The sequence below is a fragment of the Gymnoscopelus braueri genome (assembly GCF_963280865.1).
Source record: "Gymnoscopelus braueri genome assembly, chromosome: 8".
In the NCBI taxonomy this organism is placed as follows: Eukaryota; Metazoa; Chordata; class Actinopteri; order Myctophiformes; family Myctophidae; genus Gymnoscopelus; species Gymnoscopelus braueri.
Window position 1 is genome coordinate 12,522,041 of NC_137609.1, and position 19,897 is coordinate 12,541,937.

At 40.5% G+C, this 19,897-nt stretch overlaps 3 protein-coding genes across 6 annotated transcripts in view; all 3 read right to left on the reverse strand.

Moving 5' to 3' along the window:
- Positions 1-560: 560 nt before the first annotated feature.
- On the reverse strand, positions 561-9,736 carry cct8 (chaperonin containing TCP1, subunit 8 (theta)). Of its 2 annotated transcripts, XM_080436332.1 has the most exons (16): positions 9,581-9,736; positions 8,102-8,192; positions 7,900-7,979; positions 7,657-7,806; positions 7,125-7,305; positions 6,946-7,007; positions 6,717-6,854; positions 6,009-6,187; positions 5,492-5,558; positions 4,324-4,411; positions 4,118-4,233; positions 3,521-3,592; positions 2,929-3,093; positions 2,590-2,709; positions 1,756-1,896; positions 561-866 (listed from the first exon to the last, which is right to left on the reverse strand). In XM_080436332.1, exons 1-15 carry the CDS (start codon positions 9,638-9,640, stop codon positions 1,789-1,791), a joined length of 1,677 nt encoding a protein of 558 aa, XP_080292458.1. In that variant the 5' UTR covers positions 9,641-9,736; the 3' UTR covers positions 561-866; positions 1,756-1,788. The 2 variants fall into 2 exon arrangements, with proteins under 2 accessions (XP_080292458.1, XP_080292459.1); XM_080436333.1 differs by lacking the exon at positions 1,756-1,896.
- An 815-nt stretch (positions 9,737-10,551) lies between these two features.
- pimreg (PICALM interacting mitotic regulator) lies at positions 10,552-16,705 on the reverse strand. 3 transcript variants are annotated; one of them, XM_080436337.1, is made up of 6 exons: positions 16,603-16,705; positions 15,368-15,686; positions 14,909-15,255; positions 13,877-13,972; positions 12,510-12,548; positions 11,765-11,890 (listed from the first exon to the last, which is right to left on the reverse strand). In XM_080436337.1, the coding sequence occupies exons 2-5, from the start codon at positions 15,674-15,676 to the stop codon at positions 12,518-12,520; spliced, it is 783 nt and encodes a 260-aa protein (XP_080292463.1). In that variant the 5' UTR covers positions 15,677-15,686; positions 16,603-16,705; the 3' UTR covers positions 11,765-11,890; positions 12,510-12,517. The 3 variants fall into 3 exon arrangements, with proteins under 3 accessions (XP_080292461.1, XP_080292462.1, XP_080292463.1); XM_080436335.1 differs by lacking the exon at positions 12,510-12,548 and having other exon boundaries at positions 10,552-11,890; XM_080436336.1 differs by lacking the exon at positions 12,510-12,548 and having other exon boundaries at positions 10,552-11,890; positions 15,368-15,683; positions 16,603-16,690.
- A 2,539-nt stretch (positions 16,706-19,244) lies between these two features.
- Positions 19,245-19,897, reverse strand: part of tmigd1 (transmembrane and immunoglobulin domain containing 1) — a 3,014-nt gene continuing 2,361 nt past the window's right edge. Inside the window, exons 4-5 of the mRNA XM_080436340.1 lie at positions 19,597-19,700; positions 19,245-19,429 (exon numbers count right to left, since the gene is read on the reverse strand). Coding sequence (XP_080292466.1) covers positions 19,418-19,429; positions 19,597-19,700 — 116 coding nt within the window. The 3' untranslated portion in view covers positions 19,245-19,417. The remainder of the gene's footprint in view (positions 19,430-19,596; positions 19,701-19,897) is intronic.

Here is a 19,897-nt window from a genome sequence, read left to right on the forward strand (position 1 = left end):
TCTAGGAAGACAGACAGGATGAAGTCATTTTTCATTGCAATTATATTTGATTTACACCGGTATGAAAATGGTTGCTCCATTTCCTCTTGCAATATAGGCTATGTAGCTGCTTCATTTTATTGCCCTCTGGTTTAGTTTAAGATGCTTACATCATGCTTTAATAATGGATCTACTTCTATAGCTCAATCGACTTTATATGGTTTTACATTTTGTTTAATTGTTCAAAGCATGTTCAGGTATTGTAATAGCACTCTGACCAATTAAAAAAAAGTGTTTATGTGCCTTCTTCAATAAAACAAAATCAGTGAGTCCATTTCCCTGTCCATCAGTAGAAAGTTTGATTCCTTATGCTAACAACATAATACACTTAGGTAGGTAGTTCATACTGGCATACTTTTTAAATATACCTATACTCCTAATAGTAGTGTACTCTAAAGGCCTGTACTTACCTGCCACTAATTAAAGGGTCAAGTGTGCACTAGGATTAGCTGGTGTCAAGTCAGAACATGGTAATAAATGAATTATAATGTTGTACGTTCATAAAAATAAACATGACATGATGACAGCTCAAGTGCCTTTTATTATTTGGGACTCAGAACATAAAATCCAGACAGTGCTATCATTACATTTTTTTGAACATCATCTTTCTTTGTAAAGCAAATGCATGGTCACAGCTACAAAACAAAACCAACAGCTGGGACTTAAATAAACAAGTAGAAAAAAGGGTGTTTTTGATACAAGAACTGGTTGCTCTTGTGCCGCCGGGTAGGGTGGGAGATTAAAGGTGCTCAGGTTCAGTCCTCCTCATCCCAGTCCTTCTTTCCCTGGGGCGCTTTGGGTCCCCCTGCTGGTTTGGCCATGATGATCTAAGAGGAGAGAGAACAGTCAAACAATGTCTTCCAAGTAGAAAGCAATTTTTAGGGGATCCACTCTGCTGGTTATAACTGCTAAAACCTAATTTATACTTCACATGATGGTGTCACTGCTAGCCAAAAATGTTTTTCAAAATACAAAGTATCAGCTATTTTTGCTGTTGTGCAAAAAAGTATAAATTAGGCTTAAATGACACTAATTAATCAAAGAAACAAAACTAAATACTTCAACGTCCTCCAGCTTACTGTGTGAAATGAAGTGACAATAGAAACTTACAAAGATACCTTTAAAAAATATACATTTTATAAACCTTCATCTTTAGCAACAAATTAATCGCCACTTGAGGTAAGGTACACCTCCGACCATGGCAGGTAAAAGCCTTCATATGCAGTTCCCACTTCCCAGAACGTTGTATTTAATACATTTTGCATCTCTCATTTGCTCAGGTATCTCATTTGATTTTACTGTTGGATTATCAAGTACTGCAACTTGAAATATTTCCATTTCTTCAACTTCTGTATCCAACTGTAACCATTGCAGTTAAAATGGATCTCTGAATACATGCATCATGCAGTCACACCATATCCGAGTTCTGTGCAAGTCTTGAAAATGATTTAGTCTCATGTCAGTGACACACCTCGTGCATATTAAAATGGCATTGAAAACACAGAAATCTCACCTTAAATCTATTGCATTTTTCATTTCTAGATAATAAAACGCACCATTGAGCAGAGTTTAGCGTCACACGCATACAGTACAAACTAATGTTAGTAGTGACAGGCTGTCAGTTGGAACACAACATTTCACCCAGAGTGTCTGAGTTAGGTGAGTATATTGGTGCAGCATTCTGCCCTGGTGTCAAACGCACACACATTCCAGCACCTGCTGAGAGAGAGAAGGTGTGTGTTTGTGCTCTTAATGGTGAGTCTCAAACTTATCGGGCGCCTCATCGAAGTCATCCTTGTCCCAGTGGCCTCTCTGTTTGGGAGCCTTGGGTCCCCCTGCTGGCTTGGCCATGATGATCTGATCATATACATACATACAGTGTACATCAACAGCCTTCCATAATAGTGCTTGTTGGTAAAAAAAACAATTATTTAGGTTCACTTTGGGTTAATTAAAAAAGAAAATAATTGATCAATTAAATGATTTCAAAATTAACCTTTACCTCACCTCCTAATTCCTTGCATCACTTCTCGTCGCCTTTTTTGATAGATGCTAATTATTTTATGCAGATGTCTGTTGGGTTGGTTACTTCTTCACATACATAATAATGTACTGTATTGGATTTAGATAGAAGTATCTGTTTGCTTGTCCAAAGTTCATTCAGATGGCATGTTGTTTAGACAGATGGTACATGGTAGGTTTACCTGGTATCCTAGTTACTTTGTAACACTCTATTTACGTGACCATTTAACCTGTTTGTTGACTAGGGTCATTAACTCAACTTGCACTTTGTAAGTCGCTCTGATAAGAGCGTCTGCTAAAATCCTAAATTGTATTATTAATAATACCCTGCATTGTGGTCTCGGAACATGCTCCTTACATGAACAGTAAGCAACAGCTTGAGAAACCACCAATGAAATATGATTATAGAGAACAGAACTTCACAATCAATAAAACACAAATCAGTGAAAACACCAAGTCCTATTTTGAGTTTGCACATAGTGTAGTGCCTGTGTGTTTGTGTATGTATGAGTGTGGGTGAGCACCCACCTGGTCCACTCTCAGAACTGTGACGGCAGCGTTGGTAGCCAATTTCATGCCCCAGAATTTGACCAGGTAAGGTTCCATGATACCAGCTTCTAGCATGTCCTTCAGGAGAGGACCGTCTGCCTGCAGACATAATTACACATTATACACACACATACAATTAATCAAGGGTTTAATGCAACCCTTTAAGCAACAAAATACATCAAGAAGTATTTTCTCATCTGAAAATACGGCACAATTTCTCAGCATTAACAGCAAAGTGACTTCCTAAATTGAGTGCAATTCCCGCCATGTGTTAACATGATTGAAACATCTGCACTAACGCACAGTGAGTACACATACCTCAATGTCGAAGCCCATGTTTTTGTTTCCCTCATGATGTGAGGCGTATAGATTAGAGATGAGCTCATTGCCCTTGACGCCAGAGTTCTCTGCCAGGGCGCGGGGCACAGCCTCAAAGGCTTCAGCAAACTTCTTAATGGAATACTGCTCGAGACCCGGACATGACTAGGGAGACGGAGGAGACAAGAGGACATGTTGGTGGACACAGCAAAATCCTGACTGTTAGTTTAACTCTGAGAGAGTTACATTATTACTGTTCAGGAAATGCAACCGTTCAGCTGGTTTGTTATTTAGGTTGAAGCAATAAGTAAAAACACAGCTTACTTAACTACATACAAACTGTGTGAGTAGCTATACTTGTGATCCTGACCACCTATCGTTATGGTTATGGTGTGGACTGCTATTCACTTAAGTTAGAACGACATATTCATAGTTCGTTATCATTCTTGGGGTGAACGGCCCTTTACAATATGATGTCTGTTTCTCCTCAAGACAATATTATAATGCCATACACCTCCCTCCATCCATTCATACAATAAATGGTTAAGTGTAAACCTAGCCTACGTCAGTGGATACAATCAATTCTGCATACCTCTCCATATGCTGTAATCTGTCTGGCCAGCTCAATCTCAGTAGCTCCAGCCCCAGGTACCATACGTTTGTCCTAGAGAACGGAAATAAGGTTAACCATGTTCAGGATTTTGCTGTTGAGAACAACGCAGAGTCAACAGAGATGCCTGGAGAGTCTGGACATTTTAGTGAAACATTTATTTGCCATTATTCACCTTCAGTTTAACACTATTCTACCAATACTGCACCAGAAATAAGTGCAAACAGATTTGCTAAAAATATGGGCACATCTGTATTTATAAACGTTGAGACATCTGTAGAAATAGTATACCTTAAGTGCAATTCTAAGATAACAATAAAACTAGAAACTGCTTTCCATGTACTCTTCTGTCATAGTTATCCCTTGAGATCAATGTGTTTTTCGATAAATGGTTTACCAAGGAGTGTTCTACAATTAGGCTTTTCAAATTCCGAAGAATTTCCAAAAAAAGGTAGTTAGTGGATATCTTAAAATGTTCCATCCCAATTATTGAAATCAGACTGAAACATCCAACACAGGTTGCATTGATTGTTAAATCTGATTACAGTGCTGCATGAGTCCTTGTGAAAAGGGACTTACCCTGACGAGGACCTTGAAGGTGTTGACTCCGTCATCGATGGCCCTCTCAATGTCGTCCATCAGATTGTCAGTGGACCCTCTGATCAGCAGTGTGGAGATGGCTCCATCCTCTTTCTCTGTTAACAATAATTTAGAATGAGTAAAAAAAAGGGGGGGGGAAAAAAGGTGCAATACCTTCTGGAGAAATAAAGGCCTGAGATTCTTACCATGTTTGAAGACGACCACCTGCGTGTCTCCCACCTCTGAAATGTAGACACTGTCACAGTGACCCATCTCTTCTGGAGTAGGAGGGGTCTGCAACACAGCAAAAATAATGTCAAACATGGCTGATACTTTTCATACCACTTAGATCCTCACATTCTGATAGACAGAGAGGCATTCTGACGAGGGTCAATATCTTCCAAAACAGCACAACGAACGCATCCACCTCATTTACCTTAGTGGTAACCTAGTACATGGTTTACGACCCCCTGTGACGCCAGGCCTGGCTCACAGCACAACATTGCTAATATCTCATGAATGACCTTAAATGTATTACCGTTTAAATACATCTGCAATTTCAGCAAGTTTGATTAGTCCATGTTTTTTAAATAAAAATGATAATTAACTGCTAAACTTTGCCAAAGATTTGGTGGTAGCCATGGAGCTAGTTGGTCACCTTTCTTGCAATCTGGGAACCCAGAGCGAGCGAGAATGAAAAACAGCGCCCTCTGCTGTTTGTACTATCTCTCACTGGCTCTGGGACAATGGCGACGTAGCACCCGTGCGCAAAGGAAACCAGGGTTTTGGTCTGCCTTCAGCTTTCACTTCCGGTGGTGCCACTATGTTTTCATTCCCACTAACAATATTTCTACACAGAACACTAACACCACTTCTCCCAGAGAACATGGATCGTTTTGGTTATAAGCCCACTTGTTTCTATGATGAAAGAGTAAGTTAAAATGTGAATATCTTTCCGTGGTTTTGTCTGCTCCGCGGACGCTATTGTTAAATTAGTTTGGGTTTGTTTCGAGGGGGAAAGATCGACGGACAAGTGAATCCCGCCCACTATATTTGATTGGGTAAAGCGCGGCCTGCTTCCTGATCTGAAGGCACGCCCACTTGTAGCCCAGTGCGTACATGTTATGACGAGCCTTCACGACAGATTCCAACGCAGAGCAGAATCTGTTCTTGAGAGATTACCTTTCTTGTTCTCCAATTTTCTATGCATGTAGCCTAGCTTGGTAACCATGGTACTACGAAAGCCACAATACCAAAACAAATTGATTAATTTGGTGCTGAATCACTGCCATTTCCATAGTCGGAATAAAAGGTCCTCTTGGGTATTGCCGTTATTGTAATATTTTCACACAGACCAGATTCTTGAGAACTCACCAGCCTGGGTAGTGCAACAGCCCCCACTGTTTTGCATAACCTTCTGAGGTCCCATTTAGAGTTCAACCTGGAGGGGGACATAAAAGAGTAAGTATACTTAGTTATGCGGCAGTGTCGTGGGCCAAGCTAAATGTGCTGCGATTTGATGCGTCCTGAGCTAGATTGCCTATTTTGGGATTTAAGGTTAAGAAATAAGGTTAGGGCAAACTATACCTAATTTTGCTATGTGCATTTATCAGCACTCACAACTCATACTCACTTTATGTGCTTAAAGATATCTTCAAGATAAATTGGCTTGATTTGATATGATATCTAAAACTACTCAAAATGTCACAAAAAAGCTATTCAAAAGTGATAAACAGGACAAATGATAAAAACAAAATGATATAAAATTAACATACAGATATAAGACAGGAACTGAACTATTTTTATGCACTTAGAAAGATGCTACTGATTTGGATCAAGTCTTCCATCTGGTTTGATCACTAACATTTCAGAGACGTCATATTTTTCTTACCTGACCACCATGAGCTGGTACTTGTTGGCATAGTGCAGTGCCATATCAGCCACCTTGCCTCCAGTCACCACCACGTTGGCACCGGCTTCTTTGATCGCCTTCACTTGTGCCTCCATCATGTCCTCCTCCCCCTTACTGAAGTTCATGAGCTCCTCAGCATTCTTTATCAATACTGTACCCTAAGACATGGAGAAATTGACAGCATGTTCAGTACAATATCAAAGTTTACATGAGTGCGTGGCACCCTGAAAATGAAAGAGTTTGAAAATATGTTGTGAGAATCTGCTTCGATTTCAGAACGTAATCATTTATTCATTCATTTTATTCTATATTAATTTTCTATTTTTGTCTTTTGAAATGCATTCAAATGAATGTTTATCTTATATATAAACATAATTATAACCCGTTTCTTTACAGGTAGATTTGTGTTTAATTTGAATACTTTGTTGTCTTTTCACATGTTAAGCCTACAAAAACAATCGTCAGTGCTGTGAATCTTCGATTGGCAACGCTCATCAGAGTTTCAGAACGCCCAAGATAGTACGCCGAGTGCATTCCAGCGCTCTAAGAGCCCTTTCCGAATGCACAAAATGTGTAATGACCCCAGGCCACCCACTGGACATGCCACTGTCAACAGAAATGAATGCAAAAAGTAAGATTTGGCTTTATTGTTGAGAAGCACTAGAAAATGATTGAAGCCTTCCTTACCTTGGTCTCTGTCACCATGCCATCAAATGGGCAGGAGAAAACAGCAATCTTGCCGTCTTTTACTGATGTGACGTCTCCCTCTGCCTCCTTCTTGAACACCATGCCGTGCAGCATGGTGGAGGCCGTCAACCCGCAACCCTTAAGACACCACATATAGAGATTTAGAAGAAGCCAACACCCACACAGATTTTTTTGTGATGGTCTTTAAAGTCTACAGTGCCACACTCACCAAGATCTTGCATACTCTGACGCTATCAACATTGAAATTGCCGGATTCGTTGTAAATGGAGACTGCAGCAATGGGGGGGACATTACAATAATCACCAATTAGATGCAAATGAAAACATATTTTGTTGTCAATAAGATCCAATTTGTTCGTTTCCTGAATAATTTCTTTTGCTGACTCACCACAGGCCTGGGCAATGAGGTTGGCGAGGAAGTCTTCGTTGCCATACTGTTTGCTCATGACGGCTGGGCGGATCGCAGCTGTGGCCTCGGTTAAGTCATGGAGGTCCTTGACTGAAGCACACACACAGTCTGGCAGGAGCTCCAGTGCCTTCTTTAATGCCATCTCATAGCCCTCAATCACCTATAAGACAAAGTGTGATAGGGAGGCTAAGCATACATCATAATTTGTATCTTAGGTCAGTGATACTGTAGGTCAGTTGACCTAAAGTCTAAGTGTAGGTCAACTGAAAAATTCAACTGATCTGATTTCAGCCATTTCAGTGCAACTGTTATCATATTGCAACATATTCTATGTAAAATATACAGTATTTATTTAGCCATGTTCAGCAGCTACAGAAATTAAAGTCTGAAATGGTTTCTCCACACTAAAAGCCACACAAAGCAAGCAATTAAACAAACAACAATACAACACAGAAAACACAGATACTGGCTTTGTTTTATGGTTCTGTAAAACAATAAGAGTATAACTTACCTCAGACACAGACAGACCCATTCTGAGGAGCTCTTCTGCATGCTCCAACAGAGAACCAGCGAACACCAAGACAAAGTTAGTCCCATCACCGACCTCCTGTTCCTGCATGTGGGAGGCCATCACGATCATCTTGGCAGCTGGATGCTGCACCTGTAAATGACATGTAAGAGGATAGTTAAGTTAAGCTGAATTTAATTTGCATTAGAGAGAAACATGTTGAAGAAATACTGCGGATAGCCTCACCTCAAGTTCCCTAAGGATGGTGGCAGCATCGTTGGTGACAAATAGCTTCTCCAAGTGGTTGATCACCATTTTGTTCATGCCTGAAACAACAACATGCATTATAAAATCCTTAAGTAGTATATCAAGTGGCTTCACAAAATACCCAGTTATTACAAATCACTTTCCAATCAGAAATGGAGCTTATAATATCGATGACATTTACCATTTGGCCCATAAGCTGTGCGTGTGGTGTGAGCCAGCTCCTTGCAGGCACCGATGTTACGGTAGACTGCTTCCTCAAGTCCTGAATAGTGCTGAAATGAGCAAAGACACAATCAATCAACACACGGGAAAGGCCACAGAATGTGCCTTAGAACACTAGTTCTCAACGTAGGGGTCCTTGAGTAGTTTCCAGGGGGTCATCAGCTAAATGAGTAATGGACAACTTATATGAATCAAAAAGTAACTCAGAGGGTTTTTACACTGTAGATTGGGGTCCCAGAGACAAAAATCTCATCAAATGGGGGTGTGTATTATGCATATCAAACTGGGGTCCTTGGAATGAAAAATATCTGAGATTGACAGAAGACACAGACGTCTTACAGATTGACAGTGAAATTACATTTAAATATGTACTGATTATTTTATTCATCCGATCCAGTGTATGGCTTCACTGTAGAGATGCAAACCAAGCCAACGCCTAGCCCCTTTCGGAACCCGTATCATCCCAAATGAAAAAAAGAAGGTGTACAATATAGTGTTCCGAAAGGGTATAGCCAACGCCTCACTGCGCTTACTGTTGTATAGTCTAGCATGGAAAAAGTACCATTAACATCAGATGCAACAAATGGGAATTTCTGGGCTTAAATAAAATGGATCCAACTTCTGAGCAACATTTGAAAGATGCCTGGCTCCGATTTATCTGTGTGTACAACAATGGGTGTGTATCCTTGTCTACGATGGATGGCTAATCACTAACTGTGTGTACGTGCCGTCTTGTCAGTTAACGGCATATAATAATGTCCATCCGTAAACATATTCTTCTATTAGGTACAATGAGGACACAGTTGAGCGAATAGAAGCCGTGCTGGTCCCACATGCTGACAGGGTTGAGCGGCCTAGCGGTACTTCTAGAACTCTCCCACATGACACAGCCAGTGTTGCCAGGTTTTGTGAGATAAATAAGCAAACCGGTCTAGGAAAACAAGCCCAAAAGAAGCAACTTAGGCCACATGAGCACTTTATTAGATCTCTATTATGCGTCGGCTACTTGAAAATAGCCAATCTAATAGCTCAAAACTTGTAGATTGGCTATTTTCAAAAACTCAAATAAAATGTGGATTATTTGGAATATTTTTTTAAGCATTCTAGCAACACAAATGCTCCCGGGCAGGCTGGCACAAAACCTTTATGAAAATATTTGAGAAGCACTGGTTTAAATAATGTTAAATATATATATTGTGAATCAAGCCTAAATAAGCAAGTACACTACACTTTAGAAACAAGCCCAAAAAATCCGCAACCACCAAAGTCACAGAAAAATAAGCCCAAAGTCGCTTATAATAAACCGACATGGCAACACTGGACACAGTGCCCATGACTGCGCTGCTTCCTCAAGATGCTAGCTAAGAAGCTATAGCTCACAAACAAACGTCTCGTTTTAAGACTCGTCTCCTTATTTCGGCTGGCTACCGAGTCTTACCTTAGCACCGTCCTTCAACATCTGGGCAAAGCCCGGGGCTTTGGGTACGTGGAGGGCCATTTTCGGGTGTTTTGCAGCTCCGGGTATCCGAGAGAAGGTGGCTGCAGCGTGGGTTAGGCACTGAACACAAAGCCGGAGAGACAGAATGGAAGGGAGGAGCCTATACCACCTGACGTCACTGCTTACCGACGGGAACAAGTGAGGGACAAACGTACAAAATAGAATTGGGGGTGTTATTACATAGTTCCACCACTAGGCTAGGCTCTGGTCTGAGTATGAATAGTACTACTATGATATGCAGTGTAGAAAAAGTACTCATATTTTTAGTAAAGTAAAGTAAAAGTATCAATACTGCAATATAGAAACACTCTGATACAAGTAAAAGTCCGGAATTCAAAATGTTCTTGAGTAAAAATACAAAAGTATTGGCATCAAAATGTACTTAAAGTACCAAAAGTAGAAAGTACTCATTATGCAGAATGTCCCCATTTTCAAATGTATAAAAATCATTTGAAAATAGCAGATCTACAAGCTCACAATGCGTCGCATCACGGTGCATTGTGAACTTGTATATCGGCTATTTTCAAATGACCGAAATGTATATAGGGCACAAGTGGTTAATGTATGATTTGCAATAATAAGCATAATCTACAAAGTAACTAAAGTTTTCAGATAAATGTAGTGGAGTAAAAGTACAATATTAAGATCTGAGATGTAGTGGAGTAGAAGGAAAAGTATTGGAAATTGGAAATACTCAGGTAAAGTACAAATACATCAAAATTGTACTTAAGTAATTCTTGTACTTCGTTACTTTCTACCCCTGATATGTAATCCATAACTAACTTGTATAAAATTGTTATATCAGCTTTGCTATTGAAGAGTGCACTGTAGCAATGTGCTTCAGTTGTGCAATATAAAAAAATCGACAGGCAAAACTACTTTTTTTCTAAAAGGGTTTATTGCTGTGTACGTGTAGTTACAAAAAAGGTTTACAATTTATTCTTCTCCCTTTTGTTTATTTCAGACAAACGGGGAGCTAGTCGTCGATATATGAAGAAATCCTAAAAAGGAAAAAGGTCACAGTTTGAAGGTGCTTGCATCACAGTCCCCATAGTTCCATGGCTTCATTACATCAAGACCAATCAATGAGGTCAAGACCTTCACATCTTCCCCATATCATTGAATCACACATGTATTAAATATTGGTCAATACAAGCTCCAACAGAGAAACATACAAAAATAAAAAGGTGTCTTTTTAGTACGTATACTACAGTATACGTAGTTTGGCAGGATCAAACACTTAAATGGGTATTATATAAATGTTAGTTATTTATTGCATATTTAATAGAACAGAGGCACATAGGCCCTGTCACAATGATTTAGTGTTAGTTTATCTCATACAACTATGATTTCTAATTGGGTATTAAGACAAAGTTTCTATGATGTGATTTAGGGCTGGGCAATATATTGATATTAGGGTATTGTGAATGTTATTTATTGCCTACTTAAAACAGGCAAATAGCCCTTTCACAAAGATTTTGTGTTAGTTTATTATCACATATAATTTTGGTCTCATGATTTCTAAGTGTACTTAAGCCACTTAAAACGTTTCTTTGAGAATAGCTTGAGTTATACGACACTTTATTGTCTGGGATTTTGGGCAAAGTGTTGTCTTTTCCTGGTGTTAAAGGCTATTTGGTCGAAGATATATTTGATTTCATCTATTTTGCCCAGCCCTAGTGTGAGTACAAAATATAGTACAAACAGAGAAACATGCATACTTGCAATAAACATTTGGTCATGAGCCCAAAGATATCAGGAAAATATGCTCATTATGTGAAGAGCATAGAAAGAACATAAAGCACACCAGCTTTTCCCAGCTGTGACAGAATGATCACAGAAGTAGCAGCTATAACACGTATAACGACATCGGATTCCCTTTGGTAGCTACGACAACAATACAAGCTACCTTGAGACATGTAAACACACAAGAAAATCACTGGTCCTGTTTACATAAAGTAGCTACTACCATGAAGGTCCACATAAACCATAACTGCAAATGTAACAGTCAGAATGTATAGAAATTGGCTACCAAAAAGGTCCATGTGTTAATTTAAACAGACACAGAAACATTTGTTTCAGTTAGGCTTGCGGACGCTGTTGACAGCTGTGTGTGCCCAGCCTCCTAATGTGTGCGAGAGGTTTGTAGCTCTGCGTGAGAGGTTGGATCGGCTGAGTTTACCGCTGGGGTCCAATCTTCTCCTCATCATTCCCCCATAATGATCCACTGCATTGGTCCTGATAGGGACTCTATAATGAATAGTGGAGAGGGAGAGAGAGAGAGAGAAAAATCAATCATAATGTCAAAAAGAGCACTGCTGGAAATTAGTGTATGTTAGGGCTGCATGCTGCATAATCCCAAATTCTTTGCTACTATGATCACAGTTAATGTTAGATGCAATGAGTGACACGACAACAGGAATTGATAATGAAAACGATATATTGTGGAAATGCATACATCATGTCAATAACTGCCAAAAGTAGATTATAGAACATTACAGTATGCCGTCCAAGTATCACATGATATAAGTATTGGGTGGGGAAAGAAGAAAAGTTGTGTTTGAGGGCCGAAGAGGCCAGTGCAGGCAGAATGTGTGAGATGCAAGCAGAGGAGCATGTATTTGTCTGTTGAAAATGTGAGTAAATTACCAGTCAAGTAAAACATCGAGAAGAACCAACTTTGTATTCCGACTCTGTCAGAAAGCGCTCAGAGAATTCAGATGAGCAGCCCCATGCACTGACATACATCCAGCAAGCCATCGCTCAACCATGCAGTTTCCTGACACGCTCAAATGCCATCCTCTTATTATGATCTCTAGTTTAGTAAATATAGCATATAGTAGCATTCACAATCGGGGTGCAAATGTACCTTCATCCCTACTCTGCAATTAGGGAATAGTTGAACCGCCTGTTGTAGGGAGGAAAATAAGGATGTGAATATTGTTACATGTCCAAAAATCCATCCATGTTTTTCACTAGCTTTTGTTCCAGACATAGAATGTTCATTGGGCAGTTGGAATTCACACAGATAATACAACAATGTAACTACACTCATGAATTTAACTCCAACATAATACATACAATTATTTTAGGGATGAGAGGCAAAGTCCATTGCCTGAGCATGTTTCAAATGTTTGAGTGTCAACACAGGAAATCTCACACACACACACACACACACACACACACACACACACACACACACACACACACACACACACACACACACACACACACACACACACACACACACACACACACACACACACACACACACACACACACACACACCCCCCCCCCCTATATGTTTTTTCATCTGGCTTCCTTCCCCAACTGCCTGGCCCCATTCACCCCCACCCTCTTCAGCTAAATACCAGAAACACAGACCCAGTTTGAAACTCGGGCGGGAAGAATGTGGACGGGGGGAGGGGTGAGGGGTCTTTGGGGGAGAGATGCTGCAGAACAGACTGGGATTCTTTTGGTGGGTGGGTCACGGGAGAGGTCGGGGCAGTCATGCATTCAGTGTCAGCCGGCACATGTTTTCTAATAGATCCTCAGAAATTAATATCATGGCTCAACAACAGGGAGATGGAAAATGCCTCCTTAAAATCCATCTCCTTAAAATATAAATTTCACTTATCCATATTCACACAATGTTCAACTGCTCAACTTAGCCGCCCGTTCTTACCCAGAGTTGATAACTTGACAACAGACGCACTTACAGAGACCACAACGTTTCAACCACAAATTCCAGCGCCTGAGACCACAGCTTGAATCCTTGAGTAGAGCCCAATGGATTCTGCTTTATTTTCCAAAGTCTGTTTGCATTGTCCCCCATTTTCTGTGAGTCAGGCATGTTTACCCTCTATTACATCCAAAGATATGATACAGTAAAAAAAAAATACTCCAAAATAAATACTTATAGTGTTGAATACACTTTAACAGATATGGATGGAATGTCCACTGCCTTTTGCTGGGTTCGCGCAGACAACAAATTAATTACTCCTGCGGTCTGCTTTGGGTTCACTATACATGCATGTCCACATGGACCCTGTGGATGACTATAAATTGGGCAGTAGACTGTTTAGCCTATCAGAACAAAAGAAAGACACTTAACCTCTCAAATTAAATGAACATTTTCCACTATCTCAGTAATAACAAAACCAGATACCTTGCATAAGTAAACAAATAACGATGTGTTTCGTCTTGACAGCACTGTCAACAATATTGAGATTTTACCTGTCCTCTCTCCTGATGATGTCATCAAAGGCCCTGGACAGGTTTTTCAACTTCCGGAGCCCACTGGAAACACTATCTAAGTCCTGGTCAAACTTCCTGTCACAAAAGAGAGGCAACCAATGAGATCAAAGTAATGGGGTGAAATTATACAATAGAGCGTCGCAGTTCCCGCCCACTTCCTGTTTTTTTTGGTGCCGGAAGAAAAAACTCAATGCATTTTTCCATTGACATTTCCAAAAATATTTATATCTATTAATTTAAGCCTCGAATCAAGCCATCACGAGATGACATGAATCATGACCATAAAACGTTTTTTTCTGTGATTTTTTTTTATTTTATATTTAATTATATGATATACTATATTTAATAAATACCCTTTGTTTTGCCGTTTTCAACAAAAATAAAATCACAGAATCAAACGTTTATGGTCATGATTCATGTCATGTCATGATGGCTTTATTCGAGGCTTAAATTAATAGATATAAATATTTTTGGAAATGTCAATGGAAAAATGCATTGAGTTTTTTCTTCCGGCACCAAAAAAAACAGGAAGTGGGCGGGAACTGCGACGCTCTATATAACTAAAACAAGTAAGACGCGCAAACGCTGGAAGCGAACGCAGCTCGAAAATATTGTGTATTTACGGACTTGTAATCCGTGTGTGTGTGTGTGTGTGTGTGTGTGTGTGTGTTTTGCAGGCTGTGTCTAAATTCCTGCACTCTGGCGCCCTCTGGCCCTCTACTAGGCAGTGCATGAACACAGAGACACACACGGAGACACACACTCACAACCCAAGCAGAGTTACATAGTAAGCTCCACTTGGTCGGAGGCGCGGCTTCGCCGCGCCTCCTTCCGCGTTCGCAATAAACTATATAAAAAGGGGGAGTTTTATCATTATTATGTTATCACTGTGTCTTCACAAATTTGCTTAAATGTGGAAATGAAATTTGATTTAATTTACAAATATGCTCCACAGCCTATGTTATAGCATATTACGTACAGGTCTGTTTGAAGTGTACATAAAGCACTCACTGTCTCTGGCTCTGGGTGTTGGGGGAGGCAAAGGGACTTCTTAATGCCGCCATGCGGATAAGCTGCCTCCGTCCTCCACCTGCCTTCACGCCCCGCACATTTTTATCCGCCTCTGGAACCCCCTTTCTCCCCGACTTGTGCCTTGAGCCCGGTGTACGCTGGGGCGTGACTGCTGCTTTCGGGGTGCGTCTTGGTGTGCGCCCGGGAGTTGTGGTGGCAACAAGTCGACTAGGAGTGCGTCTCGGGGTGCGAGAGGTTGACAATGACTTGCCATTCTCGTCGCCATCGCATATCCGCCCCGGTGTCCCAACCAAACACTCTTCACGTGAAGAGTTCCTCTGCATTCTCTGAGGGAGGGAGGGAATGGGGCATCAGGGACAGTATGAGGGAATACATTTTTTTCTCTCACTTTTGTCATCCCTGGATTTAACTACACTCAAATCATGTCAGTGGACCTACCTGATATACTTCCGTAACAGAGTTCCGCGCGCTGCGGGTGAGCTTGCGGATGGTGCTGGTTTTGGGCTGCTCCTGCAGGTCTTCCCAAGTTGGATTTTCGGGGAGGGAGTTGGCCTGGACAGACCGTAGTGGAAGCCGCTTCCGCAAAGACATTCGCAGGGTGTTAAGCGAGGATGAGGAGCGGAGCTTGCGGAAACGATCGGGAGCTTCTGGAGAGCCCTCTGCCTCGTCAGACTCATCCAGGGCCGTGTGGGCTCGCCAGACTCCCACCACAGCAACACCGAGACCGTTCATCATTGAAGAGGCCATGTAGATTCTACTAGAGAGGAGTGTATTGCAAATGTATACTGTAAGCAGTGGTGGAAAAAGTACTCACATTTCTTCCTTAAGTAAAAGTATCAATACTGCCATGTAGAAGGAAAAAAAAGTAAGTCTGGAAATCAAAATTTACTTGAGTAAGAGTACAAAAGTATTGGCATCAAAATGTACTTAAAGTACCAAAAGTAGTACTCATTATGCAGAATGTCCCATTTCACAAGTTTTCAAATGTATAAAAATATTTTGAAAATAGCAGATCTACAAGCTCACAATGCGTCGCAACTTCAGTACAGTACTTGAGTAACTGTAATGTTACATTCCACCACTAACTGTAAGCACACTGAGCAGCACAGCAGGATGCCCCACACACACACACACACACACACACACACACACACACACACACACACACACACACACACACACACACACACACACACACACACACACACACACACACACACACACACAGCTGGTCATTATCTCCTGTATTTACTGTATATAAATTCATATTTATGCCCGTTCATAAGCTCATTATAGTTTTTAATGATATGTGATGAACTATTCATGTGCAAACATATTTGGAGAAAGAAAAAAATGATTATGATCAGAAGACTAAAGCGAAGCATTAAAAACATGTATACAGTACGTAAAATAGTCAGCTGGTTGTGAGCTTGATTCATATAAGTTTGCTTTAAAAAAAAAAACACCCAATCCTTAATATGAGCACATTGAAATCAAACCATTAAGAAATCTCACGTGGTTAATCTGGAGGCTTTGTTTTGCTAAGCTGCTAACGACGTTAGATCCAACACTGGCACAATGTGCTTAGATTCCACACGTTCTCCATTGTTTTTACCCTCAGGATAGATAAAACAACCAGCGGAAAGTGAATAGTAAACTTTTCCGTAACTTACCGTGTAATGTAGAAGTTTGAGTCCGCGAAATGTACTTTTCTCTGCTGCTCTCACTCTGAAACCTCCGGCTCCGCGCTGGGTTCTTTCTTTCTTTCTTTCTTCCCAGTTCCCACTATTTGAATTTGGCGGTGGGTGCATGTGGGTGGGTGGACACAGACCCCCACCCACCGCCGGTGTTGCCAGGTCTTACGAGAGAAATAAGCAACCAGATCTATGAAAACAAGCCCAAAAGAAGCGAGCCCTTCGCCCTTTTAAACGCACTACATGTGAGCTGTGATTTTCAACAATAATGTTAACAAAATAATCTTGAAGACAATTTGTTGAAAAATGTGGAATATATTTTTTAAACATTTTAACAACTAACATCTTGTAGGCAATGGCGGGTCCCTGGCATAAAAATGTTTTCAGGTGGGGGGTCTGCAGACAAATACATATCAATTTGGGGGTCCTTGACATGAAAGTGTTTGAGAACCACTGGTTTAAACACCATTAGGAAACAAGCCCAAATAAGCAACTACACTTTAGAAACAAGCCCAAAAAACCGCAACCACCCATATTTACAACTAAGCGACTTTACAGAAAAACAAGCCCAACGTCGCTTATAATAAGCGGACATGGCAACACCGTGGACCACCGAACTCAGACCTCTATGACGACGGCAGACCACCAGTGCGTTTACAGTATGCAACGACGCCCAAACAATGACGTAACCACGCAACGATCCTAAATCCCAGCGCTGCTATAATCCATAGTTATAATAATATATCGCTATATATCGGTGGATGGCATAGAGTTAGGTGGATGGTTGCCACTGTAGCCTAATTGGTTGTCATGACTCACGTGTCTGCGTTGCTAGGGAACATTATGTTCAAGTTAGAATCAAAATAAACTTTATTGACACATCACACAGGTTGTTTACAGGTGTAAAGAAGTGGGTGGAATAATTTTTTCGTGCAAACTTCACTGTAGTTTTCAGAAAAGGAAGGATATGAGGAAGGAGCAAGGAGATAAAGGATATATCAAGATATAAAGTAGCAGGTATAGCCTATAGGTATAGGCTATCATACAGTATGTATGAGGTAAGACATGAGGTGCAGCAATAAGGTGAGGTTAAAAATGGCTGCAGGTGCAAGGTGGCATACTAGAACAGTAACAGAGAACAAAGGCCTTTCTTGTCAGCACGCACTGCCGCAGGAAATACATTGTCAGTGTGAAAATGTATATAGATTTGATTACATGACATGCTGCTTCTTTATTCTTTAAGGAACCATTTAGATGTGATGATTTCACGAGAATGAATCAATATTTTGAAAAGTAGAAACACATACCAGAGACATAATATATATTATATGCCTATGTGATAATTGTATGCATGCAGTGTTTGGGAATACAGGGGGGGGGGAGTGATTTGTGTTGAAATTGACTACCAGGAGGTGTCTGTAAAGAGATGGCTGTTGCTTTTCACTCTGCTCATCCTGTTTTATACTCTAGTCCAGTGATTCCCAAACTGGGCCAGGGGGGTCCCCAATTTTTTTTTTCGGGGTCCCCAGTTGATTAGCTTAATGTGCAATAGCCTATTGTTTTCTCACTCAACAGTAAACAAACCAACAGACAGTATAAGTGTATACAGGGTATCTGCACATTTCTTAAGTTACAATTGAATGACTTTTAAGACCTGTTTAATACCAAATTGGCCAAATTGTCAAATATTACGTAGGAAATAAGCATTGTGGAAAATAGTCCATCTACAAGCTCACAACGCCTCGCAGTCGTTGTGGCGTTGTGAGCTTGTAGTTTGGCTATTTTCACAATATTTATCAGTGGAACCGAGTCAAACTAAATGTAATGCCTACAATTCCAAGTGCTTGTCAGGGTGGGGGGTCCCCAGTTCAAATATGATTATTTTGGAGGGTCGCGCCTGAAACGTTTGGGAACCCTTGCTCTAGTCTGTGGTGATCCCTCATTTGTTTTATATCTACGGTATGAGCTGCTCATTCCTACTTCTTCCTTTGCTGATCCTAGAGAACATACTCATGAATTAATATAAAATCCAGTGTACAAGCAGCATCTCCACTTAAACTCATATAAATAAAATGATTAAGATTAATTACTCATACGTTTAACGTTTATTTTCACCTCCAGTGAAGGGATTTGCAGAGCACAGTACACAGCAGTTTTTCATCACTACCCCTGGTTCACATCAATAAACCGAGTAATATTCTCAATGTTTTATGAGAAACTGTTATGTGTTCTTTTATTGTTTTGAACAGTATGACCTAGACCTTGAACTATGTCCCATAGAGGCGTGTGTTTTAGTGTGGATGTCTCATGGACAGTAAATGTGTAACATTTTTAATGGGCCCTAACAGATGTTCTTGAGTCAGAAGTTAATCTTCAATAAGGATGAGGAAACCAAAACTCACAACAGAATTCTCTGAGCTTATCATCATCGCCGCAAAATTATTTCAAAATTCAGCTGATTGCATTAAACAGAATTAAACGTATTTAGATATTTTTGGATTCTGCTGGGTTTATATTTTACCATTCACATATCTGCCTCCAATTATCAATGCAGATGATACAACAATGCTAAACAAAACATAACATAACAGACCAGAGAGCAAAAGAAACATTAGAGCGTGTAGTATCTATAGTCAAATTTTAATACGTTTCAAACGACATAAATTAATTAAATAGTGTATAAAAGGTTTCCTTAAGTCTCTTGTACAGTAGAAGTCCTTCCACGGCTTCTCTCACTTGATGGAATAGAACATGCAGGCTGACATATGCTCCCTAATGGATAACTGGATTGGCTTCACTTGCAACACTGGCAACAAAGAAGGACAATTACAGAAGTGTTAGTGTAACCTACATCAAATTACAGTCTGTGTGTGTGTGTGTGTGTGTGTGTGTGTGTGTGTGTGTGTGTGTGTGTGTGTGTGTGTGTGTGTGTGTGTGTGTGTGTGTGTGTGTGTGTGTGTGTGTGTGTGTTACCTTAACAATCCGATTCCATCGTGAGACAACTGCAAGAAGAGCGGTAAGGCATACCACTACCCCCCCTGCAATTATCGGCATCACCGGGAATTTTATAGTCTTGTCTGTGGATGGAGAACATGTCCGATTAATGAGAAGGACAGCAGAAACTCACTTATCTGTAAGTATAACCAGGGATCCATAAGGCCTGGGACAACAGGTGAATGCACAGAAAAATACTCAGTGTTCATTTAACTTGAGTTTTACACTCTCAGAGTTAAAGGCACACGGAGGGAATTGACTACCAGACGTAATTGAAAGC

Excerpts from the sequence above, each read along its gene's own strand:
- cct8 (XM_080436332.1), bottom strand. The coding sequence starts at position 9,640 with ATGGCCCTCCACGTACCCAAAGCCCCGGGCTTTGCCCAGATGTTGAAG. Across the intron at positions 7,980-8,101 it reads CACAGCTTATGGGCCAAATG|GCATGAACAAAATGGTGATC; the intron begins GTAAATGTCATC and ends TTGTTGTTTCAG. Across the intron at positions 2,710-2,928 it reads ACATGGGCTTCGACATTGAG|GCAGACGGTCCTCTCCTGAA; the intron begins GTATGTGTACTC and ends TTATGTCTGCAG.
- pimreg (XM_080436335.1), bottom strand. The coding sequence starts at position 15,676 with ATGGCCTCTTCAATGATGAACGGTCTCGGTGTTGCTGTGGTGGGAGTC. Across the intron at positions 13,973-14,908 it reads AACACCCAGAGCCAGAGACA|GAAGTTTGACCAGGACTTAG; the intron begins GTGAGTGCTTTA and ends CTTTTGTGACAG. Across the intron at positions 11,891-13,876 it reads ATCATCAGGAGAGAGGACAG|AGTCCCTATCAGGACCAATG; the intron begins GTAAAATCTCAA and ends TATTCATTATAG.